Source organism: Astatotilapia calliptera, chromosome 1 (genome assembly GCF_900246225.1).
Source record: "Astatotilapia calliptera chromosome 1, fAstCal1.2, whole genome shotgun sequence".
NCBI classification, from domain to species: domain Eukaryota; kingdom Metazoa; phylum Chordata; class Actinopteri; order Cichliformes; family Cichlidae; genus Astatotilapia; species Astatotilapia calliptera.
Window position 1 is genome coordinate 6,356,124 of NC_039302.1, and position 18,213 is coordinate 6,374,336.

Here is an 18,213-nt window from a genome sequence, read left to right on the forward strand (position 1 = left end):
GAACCAACACAACCCAGAGAAGAAAACACACCTGATGCCAGTCAGGAGAAATGGGTTAAGAACTTTTCAGACAGGATTCTCACTGAACCTGAAAAGAGAGTATTAGCCAAAGGACTCAATTTTGCCATTTCTCCACAACAGTTGCCCATAGTGGACCTCATCACAGCCACAGAATCTGCCATACGGATTAATAAATTATCACAGACAGAAGCAGAGCAAATCAGGATGAAAGTCTCAGCCACGCTCCCCAGTGCCAAAGTCCCTCCATCCAACCTCACAATTAGGGTTGGGTACCGGTGACATAAACGGTAGTAACCAGACCGAAAAGCAGCGCACATTTCGGTGCTTTATTTCGGTGCTTTTTTTTCCTGAGCTGTGATACACTTCTAGCCAATCATTTTACGTTTCCGAGGATAGTAGGCGGGGCCAGGTACGTACGTTCTGTTAGAGCAGAGCTCCAGATTAAAAATGTCCAAGGCGAAGCGGTCAAAGTCTGGCTGTACTTCACAGCAAAATATGCAAACTCAGCAGCAACAAGTGCTTTAAGCTGATACTGTGATACTGTCAAAGGAGGTAACACCTCGAATCCGATGAAACACCTGGCGACGCATAGCGTTTTTTTTAAAAGCCGAGAAATGCGCCGTATTTGATAGCTTGCTGCGAGACCTCACACCGAGCACGTCGGGTGGGTTGCCAGTTATCGGACCCGGAGCAACATCCCCCAAAAACCCGAAGAATAGAGTCCTGGCCCCTAGCCCTGCCAGTGTAGCAGAAATGATGAGGATGATGATGCAGCAGCAGCCCTTCTTCTCTGCGTGAGTAGCTTAATGTTGTTCATGTGTAATTTACGTTGAGTAGGCTAAACATGTTATTACATTAATGCATGTAAGGTGAACTAGCAAACATCATAGCTACATGCGGCTGTCTTCTTGTTTGATGGCAGATGCTCCCTTCACCCTGGCCAAAAAGGCTAAAATGACCAAAGAAAAAGTGGGAAACAGTTAAACATGAGAGGTTTAGGACAAAGTTTGTGTCTTTTTCCATTGTTTAAGCACTGCTTCCAGCCAAGAGTGATGCCATATATGCCCCATAGCTGCAGAAAAGGCTAACATTGTTATCTTTTTACAAAAACAGCTGAACATGAGAGGTTTTTGGACAAAGTTTGTGTTCTCCATTCTTTAAGCACCGGTTCGAGCACAGTTTCAAAAGTACCGATTTGGCACCGGTATCGGATAAAACCTAAACGATACCCATCCCTACTCACAATACAGGAAAAGAAGGCCGTCGCTTCCCTGAGCAAAGACCACAACATCACTGTTTTACCAGCTGATAAGGGAAGATGCACCGTGGTCCTAAACACTACAGATTACCATACAAAGATCACTACTCTCCTCAGTGACAACAATACCTATGAAGCCCTAAAGCGAGACCCCACAAGCAGCTACAAAAAGAAAGTTATAGCTTGCCTTCAAGACTTTGAAAAGGACAAAATTATTGACCGCCTTATATATCACCGCCTTTACCCAGGGGATGCCATACCCTGCATCTATGGACTTCCTAAGATCCACAAGGAAGCTGTCCCACTCAGACCCATAGTCAGTAGCATAAACTCAGCCACTTATAACATTGCTAAACACCTTGCTACCATCCTTGCGCCTCTCGTGGGGAACACCCCACACCACATCAAGAACTCCACCGACTTCACCGACAAGGTCCAGAAACTTACCCTGGATCCAGATGAAACCATGGTGTCCTTTGATGTAGTCTCTCTCTTCACCTGCATACCCACCACGGAGGCCGTGGAGACTGTCAGAAAACGACTACAAGAAGACAGCTCCTTGGAGGACAGGACCAACTTCACACCCGATCAGATCTGCACACTGTTAGACCTCTGCCTCACCACTACATATTTCAAATACAACGAAGGCTTCTACAGACAAAAACATGGCTGTGCCATGGGCTCCCCCGTGTCACCTATTGTAGCCAACCTTTACATGGAGGAAGTGGAAAGGAAGGCTCTTGGCTCTTTCAAAGGAAGAGTACCCAGCCACTGGTACAGATATGTGGACGACACCTGGGTCAAAATCAAGACACAAGAAGTGGAATCCTTCATTGCGCACATTAACGCTGTGGATAAAAACATCAAGTTCACCAGGGAAGACACAAAGGACAACTGTCTGCCTTTCCTGGACTGCGCTGTGCACATTGAAGAGAACGGCAACCTCAACATCGAAGTTTACCGGAAGCCCACACACACGGACCAGTACCTCCTCTTTGACTCCCATCACCCTCTGGAACACAAACTTGGAGTAATCAGGACCCTACACCACCGGGCAGAACATGTTCCCTCTAAGCCTGAAGGGAAAAAGAAGGAACACACACATGTAAAGGAAGCACTCAAAACGTGCGGCTATCCTAAATGGGCGTTCTTAAAGTCAGCAAAGAGGCACAGAAAAGAAGACCAGACACCAGCGAGGGAGGATAAGAAGGACAGACGCAACAACATTGTCATCCCCTATGTAGCCGGTGTATCAGAGGAACTCAGGAGAGTTTTCTCCAAGCATGACATCCCAGTGTATTTCAGACCCAGCAACACGCTCAGACACAAACTGGTTCACCCGAAAGACAAAACGCCAAAACACAGACTTAACAATGTGGTGTATGCTGTACAGTGCAGCGAGGAATGCTCAGACCTCTACATTGGAGAGACCAAACAACCACTTCACAAGCGCATGGCACAACACAGAACAGCCACCTCCACAGGACAAGACTCAGCAGTCCATCTGCATCTTAAGGATAAAGGACACTCTTTCGAGGATGCCAACGTTCACATTTTGGACAGAGAGGACAGATGGTTTGAAAGAGGAGTGAAAGAAGCATCTATGTCCACTGTGAGCGACCATCTTTGAACAGAGGCGGGGTTTACGACACCAACTCTCTGCCATCTATAATCCAGTTTTGAGATCCCTCCCAGACGCCTTAACGCCCACTCACATCCTGGGCCATCTGACCTCAGGAATTCACATGATAAGGTGGGGCCAGGTTTCACAATGAACACAACCCGAAACTCTGGCTGATTGGGACCCACACCCAGTTTCACACCTTGGCTCAGGCGATTAGCACTTAGAGTCCCCCGAGAGCAGCTTCTACCTTTCTACCTTTAAAACTCGCCTTCCAGCCAAATGGCTGGTAGGCTTTTAGCTAGGCTTTAGCTTCAGCCAAGTGGAAGCTAAATTGTCTAGTCATTCATATGTAAATTAGGTTGTTATCTGGGAATTCTGGAGGGGAGTGGGGGTGTGTGGATGAGGGGGTGGGGGAGCTGCTAAAAGCTGTGAACTTCCTTTTGTGTTTCATCTTGATGCATTCTCAATCATCCAGGGAAATAAATCTCCAAAAGTCACCAACTTGGAGTGTTTCAGTTTGCCATCTTAGAGAGAAATCAACACACATGGGTGTATTTCCTTTGTTGCTGAGATTTATATATATATATTTATATATATATATGTTCTTTGCGATGTGTTCACTGCTACAGATACACATGTGGTAAATGCAGACTACAGATACCATGGCAGTGCCAGGATTGTGAGTGATTGCTGAAAATGTTGAAATGTACTCACTCACTTTTTATTATTATTTGTAAATATGTGTACAAATGGTTGGTTTTTTGTACTGTTTTTATCAATAAATCTCAGCAACAAAGGAAATACACCCATGTGTGTTGATTTCTCCCTAAGATGGCAAACTGAAACACTCCAAGTTGGTGACTTTTGGAGATTTATTTCCCTGGATGATTGAGAATGCATCAAGATGAAACACAAAAGGAAGTTCACAGCTTTTAGCAGCTCCCCCACCCCCTCATTCACACACCCCCACTCCCCTCCAGAATTCCCAGATAACAACCTAATTTACATATGAATGACTAGACAATTTAGCTTCCACTTGGCTGAAGCTAAAGCCTAGCTAAACACCTACCAGCCATTTGGCTGGAAGGCGAGTTTTAAAGGTAGAAAAGCCAAATGGCTGCTCTCGGGGGACTCTAAGTGTTAGAGGATCATCAGGGGGTCCTTTTGTCCCTCTGTGGGGGGTTACTCCCACTAGGTTTATATCTGGGACTCTCCACCATTTGACCTTAGAACTGAAGAAGCTTCTCGGATGAGAGGTGAAACGTCTTCAAGCAACTTAAAGAAGTCCAGACGCTTTTCTTTGCAAGCTCCTTTGACTGAGCACCTGGTTCTCTCCTACCTCAAGACCCTCACGGCCCCCCTGCAGTTTGCATACAGAGCCAACAGGTCTGTAGATAACGCCATCAACATGGCCCTACACTTCATCCTGCAGCATCTGGACTCCCCAGGAACCTACGCCAGGATCCTGTTTGTGGACTTCAGCTCTGCCTTCAACACCATCCTTCCAGACCATCTCCGAGACAAGCTTTCCCAAATGAAAGTGCCTGATCCCATCTGCCGGTGGATCACTGACTTCCTGACGGACAGGAAGCAGCATGTGAGGCTGGGAAAGAATGTCTCGGACTCTCGGACCATCAGCACCGGCTCCCCTCAGGGCTGTGTTCTTTCTCCTCTGCTCTTCTCCCTGTACACCAACTGCTGCACCTCCACCCACCAGTCTGTCAAGCTAATCAAGTTTGCAGATGACACCACCGTTATTGGACTCATCTCGGACGGGGATGAGTCTGCCTACAGGAGGGAGGTTGAATGTCTGGTGTCCTGGTGCAGCCACAACAACCTGGTGCTAAATGCCCAGAAGACAGTGGAGATTATTGTGGACTTCAGGAAGCACACAGCTCCACTCCCTCCCATCATCCTGACTGACACCCCCATCACCTCTGTGGACTCATTCCGCTTCCTGGGTACCACCATCACCCAGGACCTGAAGTGGGAGCCCACCATCACCTCTGTCATAAAGAAAGCCCAGCAGAGGATGTACTTCCTGAGGCAGCTGAAGAAATTCAACCTGCCAACACGGACGATGATGCAGTTCTACACTGCAATCATCGAGTCCATCCTCACCTCCTCCATCACCGTGTGGTACGCTGGAGCCACTATCAGGGACAAACAGAGACTGCAGCGTGTTGTGCGCTCTGCTGAGAAGGTGATTGGCTGCAGACTCCCATCTTTGCAGGACCTGTACACCTCCAGGACATTGCGGCGTGCAGCTCGGATCTCAGCTGACCCTTCTCACCCTGGACACAGTCTGTTTGACCTGCTCCCCTCAGGCAGGAGGCTCCGGTCCATTCGCACCAGAACCTCTCGCCATAAGAACAGTTTCTTCCCCTCTGCTGTTGGACACATGAACAATAACCATATGACTGTTCCCACCACTAACACATGACCCTACGCTGTGTCACTGCATCATTCCATGTTTGGCACTGATCACCACCTGCACTCATGTATATATCATGTATATATCTATCTACTTAGCACTTTTAATTCTTATTTTTATGTCTATTTAAGTGTTATATGACAGTATGTTTTTGCACTAAGTACCGTAGCAATTTCCTAATCATGTCACTTTATTTTTTCACATTTTTCTTTAACCTACAGCACTACTTGTTCTTTAGCTTTGTGCAATCCAAAAACATGCATGTTGGAATAACTGGTGATTCCAATTGGCTGTAGGTTTACTGTATCTTCAACTCACCAACTACCAACTTACCTGCTATGGCTGGGGAGGAGCGCTCATTTAACTTTGCATTAAGGAGTTTCCTGCTAATAAATACATAACCACATGGGCAGGACTTGCACGCCACTGGAATCTAGAAAGAGTGAGAAATAAGAAACATTACTGTTAAAACATCACTACATCATTTCCACAAGGTGGATTCCTGTTTTAGCTGCACAAAGCCTGCAGCAGACAATCTGACACACTCTTAGAGGTCTCCATGTCTGACACATATCTCAAGGATCAAAGCTAACACAGGGCAGGTTTATTCCAAATAAATGACATGAGTTGATAAACTTCAATGGAGTGAATGAAGATATCCACTAAATCATGCCATTTTTAGCACTAAATGGATCATAACCATTGCGCACTATGACTCATTACTTGCAGAAGAATTTAGCCAAAGGTTTGATTGTATTTTCTACATCTGCAAGCCCACTAGGGTCCACTTAAGTTTCACTGATGTCAATGTTTTTCACTGGACAGTGTAGATCTCACTTAGCATGTTAGAGGTTCATGAGTTCATGACAGTACAGTTAGAAACAGACTGAACAAGTATGACTTGTTTGGAAGGGTTACCAAAAGATAAGACTCTTCTCTCTCAAAGGATTACGGCACGACAGCTGAGGCGCATGAATAGATGTGAATGATGCAAGTTGTATGTTTGAGTGCTCAGTGGATAAAGGCTATGTTTTATTGTGTAAGAACCAGTCCAGTATAAACATTTTATACAGCAGCAGCTATAGTGATTTATCAATATTTTTAGTCATGAAGTGGTTTGTGCTCTACAAACAAGTGTAGAAGTCCCCCTGACCAATGTGTACGAACAAAGCACAGATTTTTAAGGAATTTAAACAAGTCTTTAAAATGAATACTACTAATAATAATAATCAAATGACAAACTACTACTACAACAATAATAAAAATAAATTATTATATTACTATTATATAAATGGATGGATGGATTATTGTTATTATTGCCTTTTAACCAACAAACTGTTCACAATTACAATTTAAAGAAAAAAAAACTGCATGCAATTTGTCAAAATTTCAATTATTTTCAGGCTGAGTTTCTTTGTTTATTTAATATCATTTAGATGAACAGCACGGTGCCGCACTGATTACTATTGCTTCACAGTGAGAAGCAACAGTAACATCGAGATGGACTTTGACTTCTCCATCTGATCGGGGCCTTTCTGTGTGGCGTTTGCATGTTCGCTCCATGTTTGTGTGGGTTCTCTCAGCGGTTCCCAAACTTTTTTTGCTAGGCCCTCCTTTGTTTTACAAGAAAAATGTTCATGCTCCATATTAATATGAGTAGAAAAAGTACAGTTTGAATGAGTATGTGGAAACGTTGTTTTGAATTTTCTTAGTTTGGACTACAGTGACCAAATTTTGATATAATAGACTTTAGGGCTGGGCGATATGACCTAAAATCCATATCGTGATATAATTTGAAGCACGTGCGGTAACGATATATATCGCGATATATTCTTTTCTTCTGTATAACGTATTTTCCACACTATAAGGACTTAAAATCCTTTAATATTCTCAAAAATTGAGAGTGGGCCTTATGTATAAACAGATTTTGGCTGCAGAAATCTGTTAAAAATGTTTTAGTACAACTTTGGTAAGCAGCACTGCTTGATGGATCGTCAGAGCATTACGGCTGCCGTAGGGAGGAGCTTCGCGGAGTAATCTGGGTCCAAAACTCCGTCCGCTTCAGGTCCCAAAGTCAAACCAACACTAAGAGTTAAAAACTGTCTAAATTCTTTGATCTTTAATTAAATCATCAGCGTTGCTGCTTTACCAGGTGTAACAATTAAGTTTAACATCCAGGCATCCATGAAAACAGAATTTCTTAAATTTAACGGAGTTAGAAGTTAGCAGGAAGTTAGCTCGCTAGTTTCCACCTAAACATTTCATAGCATGTTCTGACTGAGAGATTTTTGAAACTAATTCAAATGTACAGCTCTGCTATCACTTCCAACATAAATGAAGACAGAAAACTAAACAGCAGTGACGTTTGCAGGGTTACTGAAGTTGGGCTACCTGGTATATAATGTTGTGCTACGTGATTGCTAGCGACACAGCTATGTTAGCATAACATTAGCACAGTGAAGCTGGAGGATGAACGCCAACTTTTTTTCCACTCAATAAAAGTTAACGTGAGTATTCTGGTGACAAATGCAGTCACATAGCAGGATGCTGTACACGGGCCAAACTTCAGTCAGGAGAACAACTGAGATTATTCATCCACAATACGAGGTTAGTTATTAATATACTGCAACAACATGGGAATAGAGCAGCTGTGAGAGAATTCAACATTAATGAATCAATGTTACGGAAGTGGAGGAAGCGCAGTTTTTGGCTTTCCCCATATTTCAACAGTGCTTCATCTCTTTGCTGTGACTGTCGCCCGCCATCATTTGCAGATGATAATGGTTGTAGCCGCTGCGATGCTTTCGACCAAAACATGCGCAGCTTGATGACATCATCAACATGCGCTATCGCGATAGAGCGATATAGTCAAAATCTCTATCGTTGGCCAAATTTATATAGTTTCTATCGTATATTGTTTATATCGCCCACCCCTAATAGACTTACATCTCTAAATGTCTGCTGACTACCCAAATTATTTAAAAAGGTGAAACAGCCTTCAGTAGTTATTTGAAAGGAAGTAGTCGTGTGCCGCAAACAACCCCATCCCGATTGAAAGGTGCAACAGGTCAAATAGCTTATTTTTCAATTTCACTTCTTAGCTTTCGCTTTTAGTCTCAGTAAACACAGTATTCTGAAATAAACTTTTATTCAGTATCACCCAAAACCTGTGACTGAGTCCATGAACTTAGCAGTGTTTACAGAGGAAAAGTCAAAAAGTAATTTCCTATACAATCTGATGGGACCGAAAGTCCTTTTGCAACCATCTGATGGTGTTAGAGGAGAAGGCAGGTTTAAGACTCACATGTTTTTGACACTGTCTGCAGAGAACGTCTGTTGTTAAATTGAGGCCAACAGACTACCTTTATGTTATCTACCATAGCAACAGCCCTATGACATGCAACTACAACATGTGAATGCGTTATAATTATAACCTCCCAGTAAGATGATGCTGTGATCACACCAACATATTTACCAAAATGTTGTTGAAGGTGATGTTTTTCCTTCCTCTAGCAGACACCAAAAGCCTGTGAGCTCAGCCCCTTTGTGCTGCTTCCATTCCAGTCACATGGGCCGTTGCGTCTTTTAAAATACAGCAGCTCACCAACGTGAGTTTTTAATGTCGACAACTTTACTTTTGGTTTTGGCCATCTCTTCATATTCCATCACCAGCTTGCATTTGCATGAATGACAGTCCCTTAATGCACTGTGCTGGTGAAGCTCTATTTGCACATTAAATGTACAGTCTGGCAAGAGTTTTCATGAGAAAGTTGTAGTTTCTTTCAGCACAACTGGAGAGCAACATTGTAATTCACACACCAACAGTAGAGATGTTGGCTCTCTTTGGATCTGCCTTCATATTCTACTAGTCAAAGTTTTTGGACATACGTTTTCATTTAATGTTTTTTCTCCTGTTTCATGACTATTTACATTTTACAATCTCACTGAAGGCATGAAAACTATGAATGAACACATATGGAACTATGTAGTAAACAAATGTGTGTGAAGTGACACAAAACATGTTTTACATTTTAGATTCTTAATACCATACCACCTTTATTTATAAAGCACTTTAACATAAAACCAGAGTTCACAAAGTGCTGTACATGCTAATAGCATAAGTAAAGAAAATTAAAATGAGATAAGATAAAATAAATAACAAATTGAGTCAACCCCTCTAATCAATGCCAAAGGCTTCAGCGAATAAATATGTTCTAAGAACACTTTTAAATTCAGAGAGAGAAAAGGCCTGCCTAACATGCAAGGGTAGATCATTCCACAACTTTGGAGCAGCTACAGCAGAAGCACGATCACCTTTAAATTTATACTTAGTTTTTGGTAACTTAAGGAGCTGCTGATTGGCGGACCTAAGGGAACGGGCAGGTGTATATGGTTGTAGTAGCTCCGAGAGGGGGGGGGGGGGGGGGGGGGGCAGGCCATTAAGAGATTTAAAAGCAAATATGAGAATTTTAAAAACAATCCTAAGATGTACAGGTAGCCAGTGGAGTGAAATTAAAATGGGGGTAATGTGCTCAGACTTTTTTGTTCCAGTTAAAAGACGAGCTGCATCACTAACCCCACAATAAAGTGCGTTACAATAATCCAGCCTAGAAGTAACAAAGGCATGGATTACTGTCTCAAAATGCTGTTTCGATAAGATAGGCTTTATTTTGGCTAATTCCCTCAAATGAAAAAAGCTAGAGCTTACAACAGCTCTGACCTGGCTTTCAAGTTTAAGATTTGCCTCTATTTTAACTCCCAGATTAGTGATGACTGGTTTAACATACTGTGCCAGTGAACCAAGATCTATAATAGTGGCCTCAGAAGCGCCACCAAAAACCATCACTTCTGTTTTCTGTTCATTAAAATTTAAAAAGTTCAAAGCCATCCAGGCCCTTATTTCATCAAGGCATCTGAGCAGCAGGTCTACTGAGAAGCCATTTATCTTTTAAGTGGGAAATAAATCTGGGAGTCATCGGCGTAGCAGTGGAAAGAAATCCCATGTTTCCTGAAAATAGACCCAAGGGGTAGGAGATATAGAGAGAAAAGAAGCGGGCCTAAAACTGAACCCTGTGGGACCCCACATTGAAGAGAAGCAGCAGAGGATACAAACTCCCCGAGTTTCACAGAGAAAGTTCGCTCTGCCAAATAGGATCTGAGCCACTGCAGTGCGGCACTCCGCATACCCACCAACTGCTCTAAACGGGAGATTAAAATATTATGATCCACTGTATCAAAAGCAGCAGTTAAATCTAACAGCACGATAATAACACAGTCACCTGAGTCATTTGCCAAAAACACATCATTAAAAACTCTTAAAAGGGCAGATTCGGTACTATGTAAAGCTTTAAAACCAGATTGGAAAACTTCTAAAATACCGTGTTCTTCTAGGAAGGACATTAATTGCTTGTAAACTACCTTTTCAAGAATCTTTGAGATAAAAGACAGTTTGGAAATAGGTCTGTAATTCACAATAATATCAGGATCAAGAGCAGGTTTCTTGAGTAGAGGCTGAATCACCGCATGTTTGAGATTGACAGGTACAACACCAGAGGACAAACTACTATTTACAATGGATTGTACAGCTGATGCTATAGTGAGAAAAACCTCTTTGAAAAATCGAGGAGGGAGAGCATCATAAGGGGAGCCTGAGGGCTTCATGTGAGCAATGAACTCCTGCAGGCAGAGCAAGGAAACTGGCTCGAACCTGTCAAAGACAGCAGAACTAGGGACAGGGGCAGAAGGGTCGGGAACGGACTGGGAAGTCTGCGCTTTGACAGATAGCACTTTATCAATAAAAAAGTGCAGGAAGTTTTCACAAATTTCCTGAGAAGACTCGACACCAGCAGTCTGTGGAGCATGAAGGACCATGTCAATAGTCTTAAATAAGACATGAGGCTTACGACAATTTGCCTGAATAATAGCAGCAAAATGTTTCCTCTTAGCGTCTTTTACAATTTTCTGGTAAGAATTCCAGTAGTCTTGTAACATTTGGTATGACACCTGAAGTTGATCCTTCTTCCATTTACGTTCAGCTCTCCTACACTTTCTTCTGGCAGCCCGGGTGTCTTCATTCAGCCAGGGTTCAGATTTGGCTTTTACTTGCCTAAGCTTAAAGGGGGCCACTGAATCTAAAGCAGTTTGACAGACAGAGTAAAACCACGTACTCAGCTCTTCTGTATCATTGCATATGAAATCAGGAAGGCCGCCGTTCTGATTAAAAACAATAGAGAACTGTCCAGCAGAGGAAGGGTTAAAAATACGACAGCTCCTAGCAGCAACAGGAGGAAGATTAACTTTGGTAAAAGGAAGGAAAACCTCAAACAGGACAGGCCTATGGTCTGACCATACAACATCACAAACCTCTAAGTTAGAGACAGGTAAATTATGAGTTAAAACAAGATCCAACGTGTGCCCATATTTTTGTGTAGGCACAGACACAGGTTGCACAAGATCAAAAGAGTCAATAAGATTTAAAAAGTCCTTTGCCATTGGCTTGTCAGGGCAGCACACATGAATATTGAAGTCCCCAATAATAAGGACATGATCATATTTTGGCATAATTTCAGCCAACAGATCAGAAAAGTCATTTAAGAAGTTCTTATTGTATTTTGGGGGTCTGTAAACCACAGCACAGAGCACTGTGTGAGAGCGACCTAGCTCAAACATGCTCAGTTCAAAGCTACTAGGTGAGGTTAATAATGGCAGTGGTTTACATTTATACTGCTTCTTAAAAACAGCCGCTAGTCCTCCTCCTCTGCCTGATATTCGAGGAGAGTTTAAAAAGCAGCAGCCATCAGGTAAGAGATCTGTGAAAGCGCTGGACTCACCGGCCCTCAACCATGTCTCAGTTATACAGAGGAAATCCAGTCCTTGGGTCATAAATAAATCCCTTGCAATAAAAGTTTTATTACTCAGCGATCTAGTGTTCACCAATCCAAACCTGGTGGAGGTCAGCGTGTTCGTGGCTGACAGCGAGACCCGACACAGCAACCGCAGGTTCTATAGGTTCGCACTACGCCGACAAAGATGAGGGAAAATCCTTCGCGGCTGGGACATCTGATCCGAGCCAACAACGGGCACCAGCCAGGCATCGATGGGCTCCAGAGAGCGCGGAGAAAAGACATTGTGAGGCACAGATCCATGTTCGTTCCAAGAAGCCGGGGAAGAGCGCACCAAGTACGCCTTAAGTTTCACGAGCAGACCGCTGCATTTGCCCTGGCATCTGAAACGCTTTCGCCGTGAGGCTGGGGCCAGGATCCGAAAAAGGTTAGCTGTTAACCCAGATAGGAATGGAGGTAACGTCTTATGTCCAGTATAAGTTGCATTGGTAAGATCACTGGCAACTAGTCGGAGGTCCAGCAGAGTTTGGCGATTGTACATTAAAAGAGAGTTGACTCTAGCAATAAAAAAACAACACAAACAAACACAACAGGGGAAGAGGCAGATGGCGAGCCACACACACTGGCGCCATCTTGAAACTCTAATAACAATAGCCTCCCTTTGCTTTGATTATTGCTTTGTACACTCTTGGCCTTCTCTCAATGAGCTTCATGATGTAGTCACCTGAAATGGTTTTCACATTACAGGTGTGTCTTGTCAGTGTTCATGTAATGGCAAAAAAACAATCAGCTAAGTAAAGAGAAAAAACAGTCAATCATTACTTTATGAACTGAAGGTCAGTCAGTCTGGAAAATTGCTAAAACTCTGAATGTGTCAACGAGTGCAGTCGCAAAAACCATCAAGTGCTATGATGAAACTGGCTCACATGAGGACCGCCCCAGGAAAGGAACAACATAAGTCACCTCTGCTGCTGAGTAGGGCTACCACGATTAGTCGACTAGTCACGATTAGGTCGACTATCAGAATCGTCGACGACTGATTTAATAGTCGACGCGTCGTTTGAAGCTTTGCAAGCTCACAAAAGACGCAGGAATAAGTAGCAGGATTTAAGAGTGTAATAACGGACTGAAACAGAAGATGGCAGCACTGCATGTACAAGGATGCCAGCTGCCGTTAAACCCCGAAGAAGAAGAAGCTGTGTCCCAGAATTCATAGCGCGGCCCAGCTCAGTTTCCAACAATGGCGGCAGCTAGTTAGTTTTAATATTACTCTTATTATTCTTTCTGGGTCACAAAATAAACGTTTAACATATTTTCAGGCGAGAATGTAGCTGTGTAAACCTCAAATATCTGCTCAGTTTATCAGGACACCGCATATTTTCAAAAGCGCTCCGACGTTTTCGGAGACGTCTGTTACCCACTAGCTCGATAGCTAGCCGGGGGCTTATGGCGTTATTTTTGTGCCACTATTCTGAGCGCACGTAAAAATAAATTCCAGGTGCAAGTGTTGTATTTTGAGGAGAAATTTATTTTTGAGCAAAGAAAAGCTAAATTTGAGTGAACAAAATTCATTGCTGCGTGCAAAAAATGTATTTCAGTGTTTGCTATTATCCATACACACGCACACAATAGCAGCCCCTGTCGCTCAGTTTTTGCACTTGCGCTCGCTCGCAACGTGTTGCTCGCGCTCTCAACATTTCTGTCCGTGCGCGCTCAACAAAACCAGCCAATCACAGACTTGGATGCAAAAAAAAATCTGTTGGCTGTTTTGGTCTCCAATCAGCTCGAAATGACGAAATGCAATATCCCAGAATCCATTTCGTCCAAAACTCAAACGAGGCAGTGGCGGAGGAACACAGAGTGGCGGAGTTTGAAATATTACTCTTTCTGGGTCACAAAATAAACTTTTAAGATATTTTCATGCGAGAATGGTGCTGTGTAAACTTCAAATACCTGCTCGATTTATCAAGACATCAAATATTTGCATAAGTGCTCTAACGTTTTTGGAGATGCCTGTTACCCACCATCTAGCATTTTTTTTTACGTGCGCTCAGAATAGTGGCACAAAAATCACGCCATAGGGGCTAGGCTCACTAGAGCCGTGAGAACACCGGACTCCCGGCAAATCGTTTTCAAACCCACCTCCGTCTTTCGCTGCTCAGGTTAAATATGATATATGAGTCACTTAGATAACTTAAAAATGTTGTTGTTTGGCTTTTTTCAGTATTTTATTTGTTCCTGAGTAAATCAGTTTGGCTGAGATTAAAGTTATAGTTTTTACACAGCTGAATAAACGTCAAGCAGACAGCTGATTATCAGACGTGTGAGATGCTCGAGAATTTACTCCGGTGTCCTGTTATATTTTAGATAGCAAGGAGTTTATTAAACTTCACCGAAACAATCTGCAAACTTCATTAAAATTTAATAAACTATCATCTTGTCTTTATTGTTAGTTAGCACAGACCTTACACACCTAAAGCTGTAAGCTAATGATAGTTATATAAGAGCAGATGCTGCTGGTGCAATAAGCTGTAGTTTTACATCCAATGGATGATGATCTGATTAGTCGACTAATCGCAGAAATAATCGGTGACTAGTCGACTATCAAAATAATCGTTTGTGGCAGCCTTACTGCTGAGGATAAATTCATCCGAGTCACCAGTATCAGAAATCACAAGTTAACAGCACCTCAGATTAGAGCCCAGATAAATGCTACACATAATTCCAGTAGCAGACACATCTCTATATAAACTGTTCAGCAGAGGCTGTGCAAATCAGGCCTTTGTGGTCAAATAGCTGCTAAGAAACCACTACCAAGGAAAAGCAACAAGCAAAATAGATTTGTTTTAGCCAATAAACATTAGACCAGTGGAAATCTGTGCTTTGGTCTGATGAGTCCAAATTTGAGATCTTTGATTCCACTCGCCATGTCTTTGTGGGAAGCAGAAAAGGTGAATGGATGGTATCTACAGGTATGGTTTCTATGAACCATTGAGGAGGAGCTTCAGACACTGAAGCTGACTATAATGCACTTTTTCCAGCACAAAACGGACAGATTTCTTTCAGTGAACAAGAAAGAAAAACTAATGACTCATCTACAGTTTTTCAAACTACAAATAGCAACAGCATTTGGTATAAAGTTAAAATTTTGCAAAACCATGCACATGTTGTTTACAACTGCTTTTAGGAATATTTAATTAAACAGTGATAAAATGCTGGCATTTGTACTGCACCCATTTCATATTTTTATAGCCTAAGTGTAACATCTACATCTTACCAGCAGCCGTTTTACTGCTGAGCAGAACTATTTTCAACGGATTTATTCACAGGGTCAGAAGAGTAAGCCAGACGCAGCTAATGAAAAGAAAGAAACGCGGTAACTAGTAGTGTGCGAATCGATACCGAAATATCGATTCTTCCGATACCAGCAATTTATGTTCTAGAATCAATTCTCATATTATAATATATATATTTTAGTACTCTGGGGTAAATTTGTAGTTTTTCCATTAAAATGAACGCAGTGGAAAAAAAAACATATCATTCGGATCTTCTAATTTGGAAGGAACTACTTCCTCTTACGCTTTTCATAGTCATGTGCGGAATACGGCTCTGGCGTGCACACTCACAACAATGGCTGAGCGCAAACAGAGTCCTGTGTGGACGCATTTTACCTCCACAAACAGCCAGTCAGTCAGTTTTTTTTTTATTTCTATATGATTATTCTGCATTATTAAGCAATAAAAACAAGTTGTCTGATGTCCTCTAATCATTATGAAGCAATATGGTTATGTTATTATTACAATTACATAATACAATTGTATATTGTATTATGAAATGCAATGAAACATTACGTTTTTGTACAGAGTATCGGTATCGGATCAGTAACACCGATACCACCCTGAATTTTACTTGGTATCGGAAATCAGTGGTATCGCACATCACTAGCAGTAACACATGCTTGTGTGTGGTGGTAGTGTGAGGACAGGGTCGAACTGTGTAACTAACCATGCGCATTACTGATGTAGACTTGTTGCAGTCTACCCACTGTTGGCTTTAATTTGAAGAGTCCATTGTGATCCAGCACCATTACCGTAGTTCCAGGAAGAGATGCTCACAAAGCCAAAGGGCTGATTTTTTTTATTTTTATCTTTAACCAATCGAAATGCTCAGTGAAGATCACAAGTAACTGAGGTACGGTAATGAAAATGCGCTACTATAGCCCAACTCATTTACTGAACTTTTGAACCAGTCCCTTACATTACTAACGCAAATATGTGATCATATGTCCGTCTGTTTTATACATACAAAGTCACAAAGCCACAACCGTGAAGACGGACAAAGATGCCGATGCTCTCTCTGCCGAACGGAAAATCAACATCTACCAGCTGAGCCGTTTGAGAAACATCGTGATCACCGGGGCTCGCACTGAACCCCGTTTCCGTCTCTAGAGCTGGAAACTACCGTAGGCTGCCATGATTGGTATCAATAAAACGAAACGCAATCAGTAACACAGCCCTAAAAATTAAAGATGTATTTTCTTACCTGTTGGTCGCATTCAGGACAAGATTTAGTAGCCATTTTGACCTTCTTTGTTTTATTTGCCGACATCGTCCCTTCTTCCAGCGACACGCAAACAGCTTTACGGTAACTTAAATATCTGTCAGTACATGAATGCCGCAGGTCTTTATCCAGCAAACGCGGACACAGACGTGCCACAAAACCACTTCGATATCTACCTAACTAGATGACGACTCCCCATTAACGAATAGGTACACGCTTCTGTATAGGCTTCTAATAACGTAAAACCTGCGAGCATGCGCACAGCTCGCCCTTCTGTTGTAGCGTTGCGTTCAAGTTCCTTGGGGAAAAGGATAGTTGGAACATAAGCCTGAAGTTAGGTTTGCGAATGGGAGCAGAATGGAAAAGCCATGCTGAAAGTCTGTGTCAGGGGCTATATTCATAGTCTGGTATGTGAACGAATAAAGCTACAGTTATATACGACAGTTTTTTCGACAGGAAAGAGGATGAACCGTGCCACACTTCCTCAGACACACTTCAGTAGAATTTAGTCCCCGGAACTGTCGGGAATTTGACTTTAAGACACAGACTGATAACATACAGTACACCAGCTTAGCTTCACGGGTACGAAAACTGCCTAGTAATAGTAATCAGAATCGAGTACTAACATGTTACAGTGTAGAGTATACATGACTACACTGTTTTTCAGGAAGTTAGTTGCTTTTCTTTCATTTTAACATGCACCACTGGGTTTTTACTTTGGTGTGGTGCAAACCAGAGTAGCTGGCCAGGGAGTCACTGAGGTCATTTAGGAAAGTGTTTCTCTCCAGACACTCTTCTAATTAAGTTACCTCAACTTTATGAAGCCCGGGGAGCTTGCTACTGACAGAGAAAAGTTGTAGCTTGTCATACACAAAAGTAAATAATAAAACGAAACCGAAAAGACCCCTTTTCAGTGTTATACATAAAATTACATATTATAACCCAGTGATGGTTAGGGAAGAGTATCATTTCTTTATAATGTGAAACACACTGATGAAATTGCACTTCTTTATATTAACATATGCCAAAAGGATTAGATGTTACTTAAGATGGTGAGTGCAAAAAGTGAAAGAGTAACAGTCTCCTAATAGAAGAGCATGTTGACAAAATGCTGCTGATGTTGGAATCAAAGGACAAAATGAAGACCCCCCTGTTTAAACACACAAGGACTTCTTTAATCTCTTTTAGCATACTGGTGTTAATCAAGTCTATTTGGCCTTGGGGAAAAAGGTGTAGTGACTCCCGACCAGCAAAGTCCAGGAACAACATCAGAGATCTCTGTCCAGAAGAGCACAGTCCTCCTCAAGTTCCCAAGGGCCAAGCTTGAAGGATAAAGAAAGCTCGCATGGTGAGGGGGGGTTAAATATAGATAGACTTATATGTCTATCTTAATGCAACTGTTACTGATATTATTCCATTTCAAACGTTGAATCAAAGTTTGAGCCACAACCAAATAATCCTTCAGCAACATACA

General features: G+C 42.3%; 1 protein-coding gene across 1 annotated transcript in view; it reads right to left on the reverse strand.

Annotated features, from left to right (window-relative positions):
- The window catches only part of c1h16orf87 (chromosome 1 C16orf87 homolog), a 32,085-nt gene extending 14,917 nt beyond the window's left edge, over nt 1-17,168 (reverse strand). The window contains exons 1-2 of the mRNA XM_026159275.1: nt 16,722-17,168; nt 5,671-5,770 (exon numbers count right to left, since the gene is read on the reverse strand). Coding sequence (XP_026015060.1) covers nt 5,671-5,770; nt 16,722-16,787 — 166 coding nt within the window. The 5' untranslated portion in view covers nt 16,788-17,168. The remainder of the gene's footprint in view (nt 1-5,670; nt 5,771-16,721) is intronic.
- Between the last annotated feature and the right edge of the window lie 1,045 nt (nt 17,169-18,213).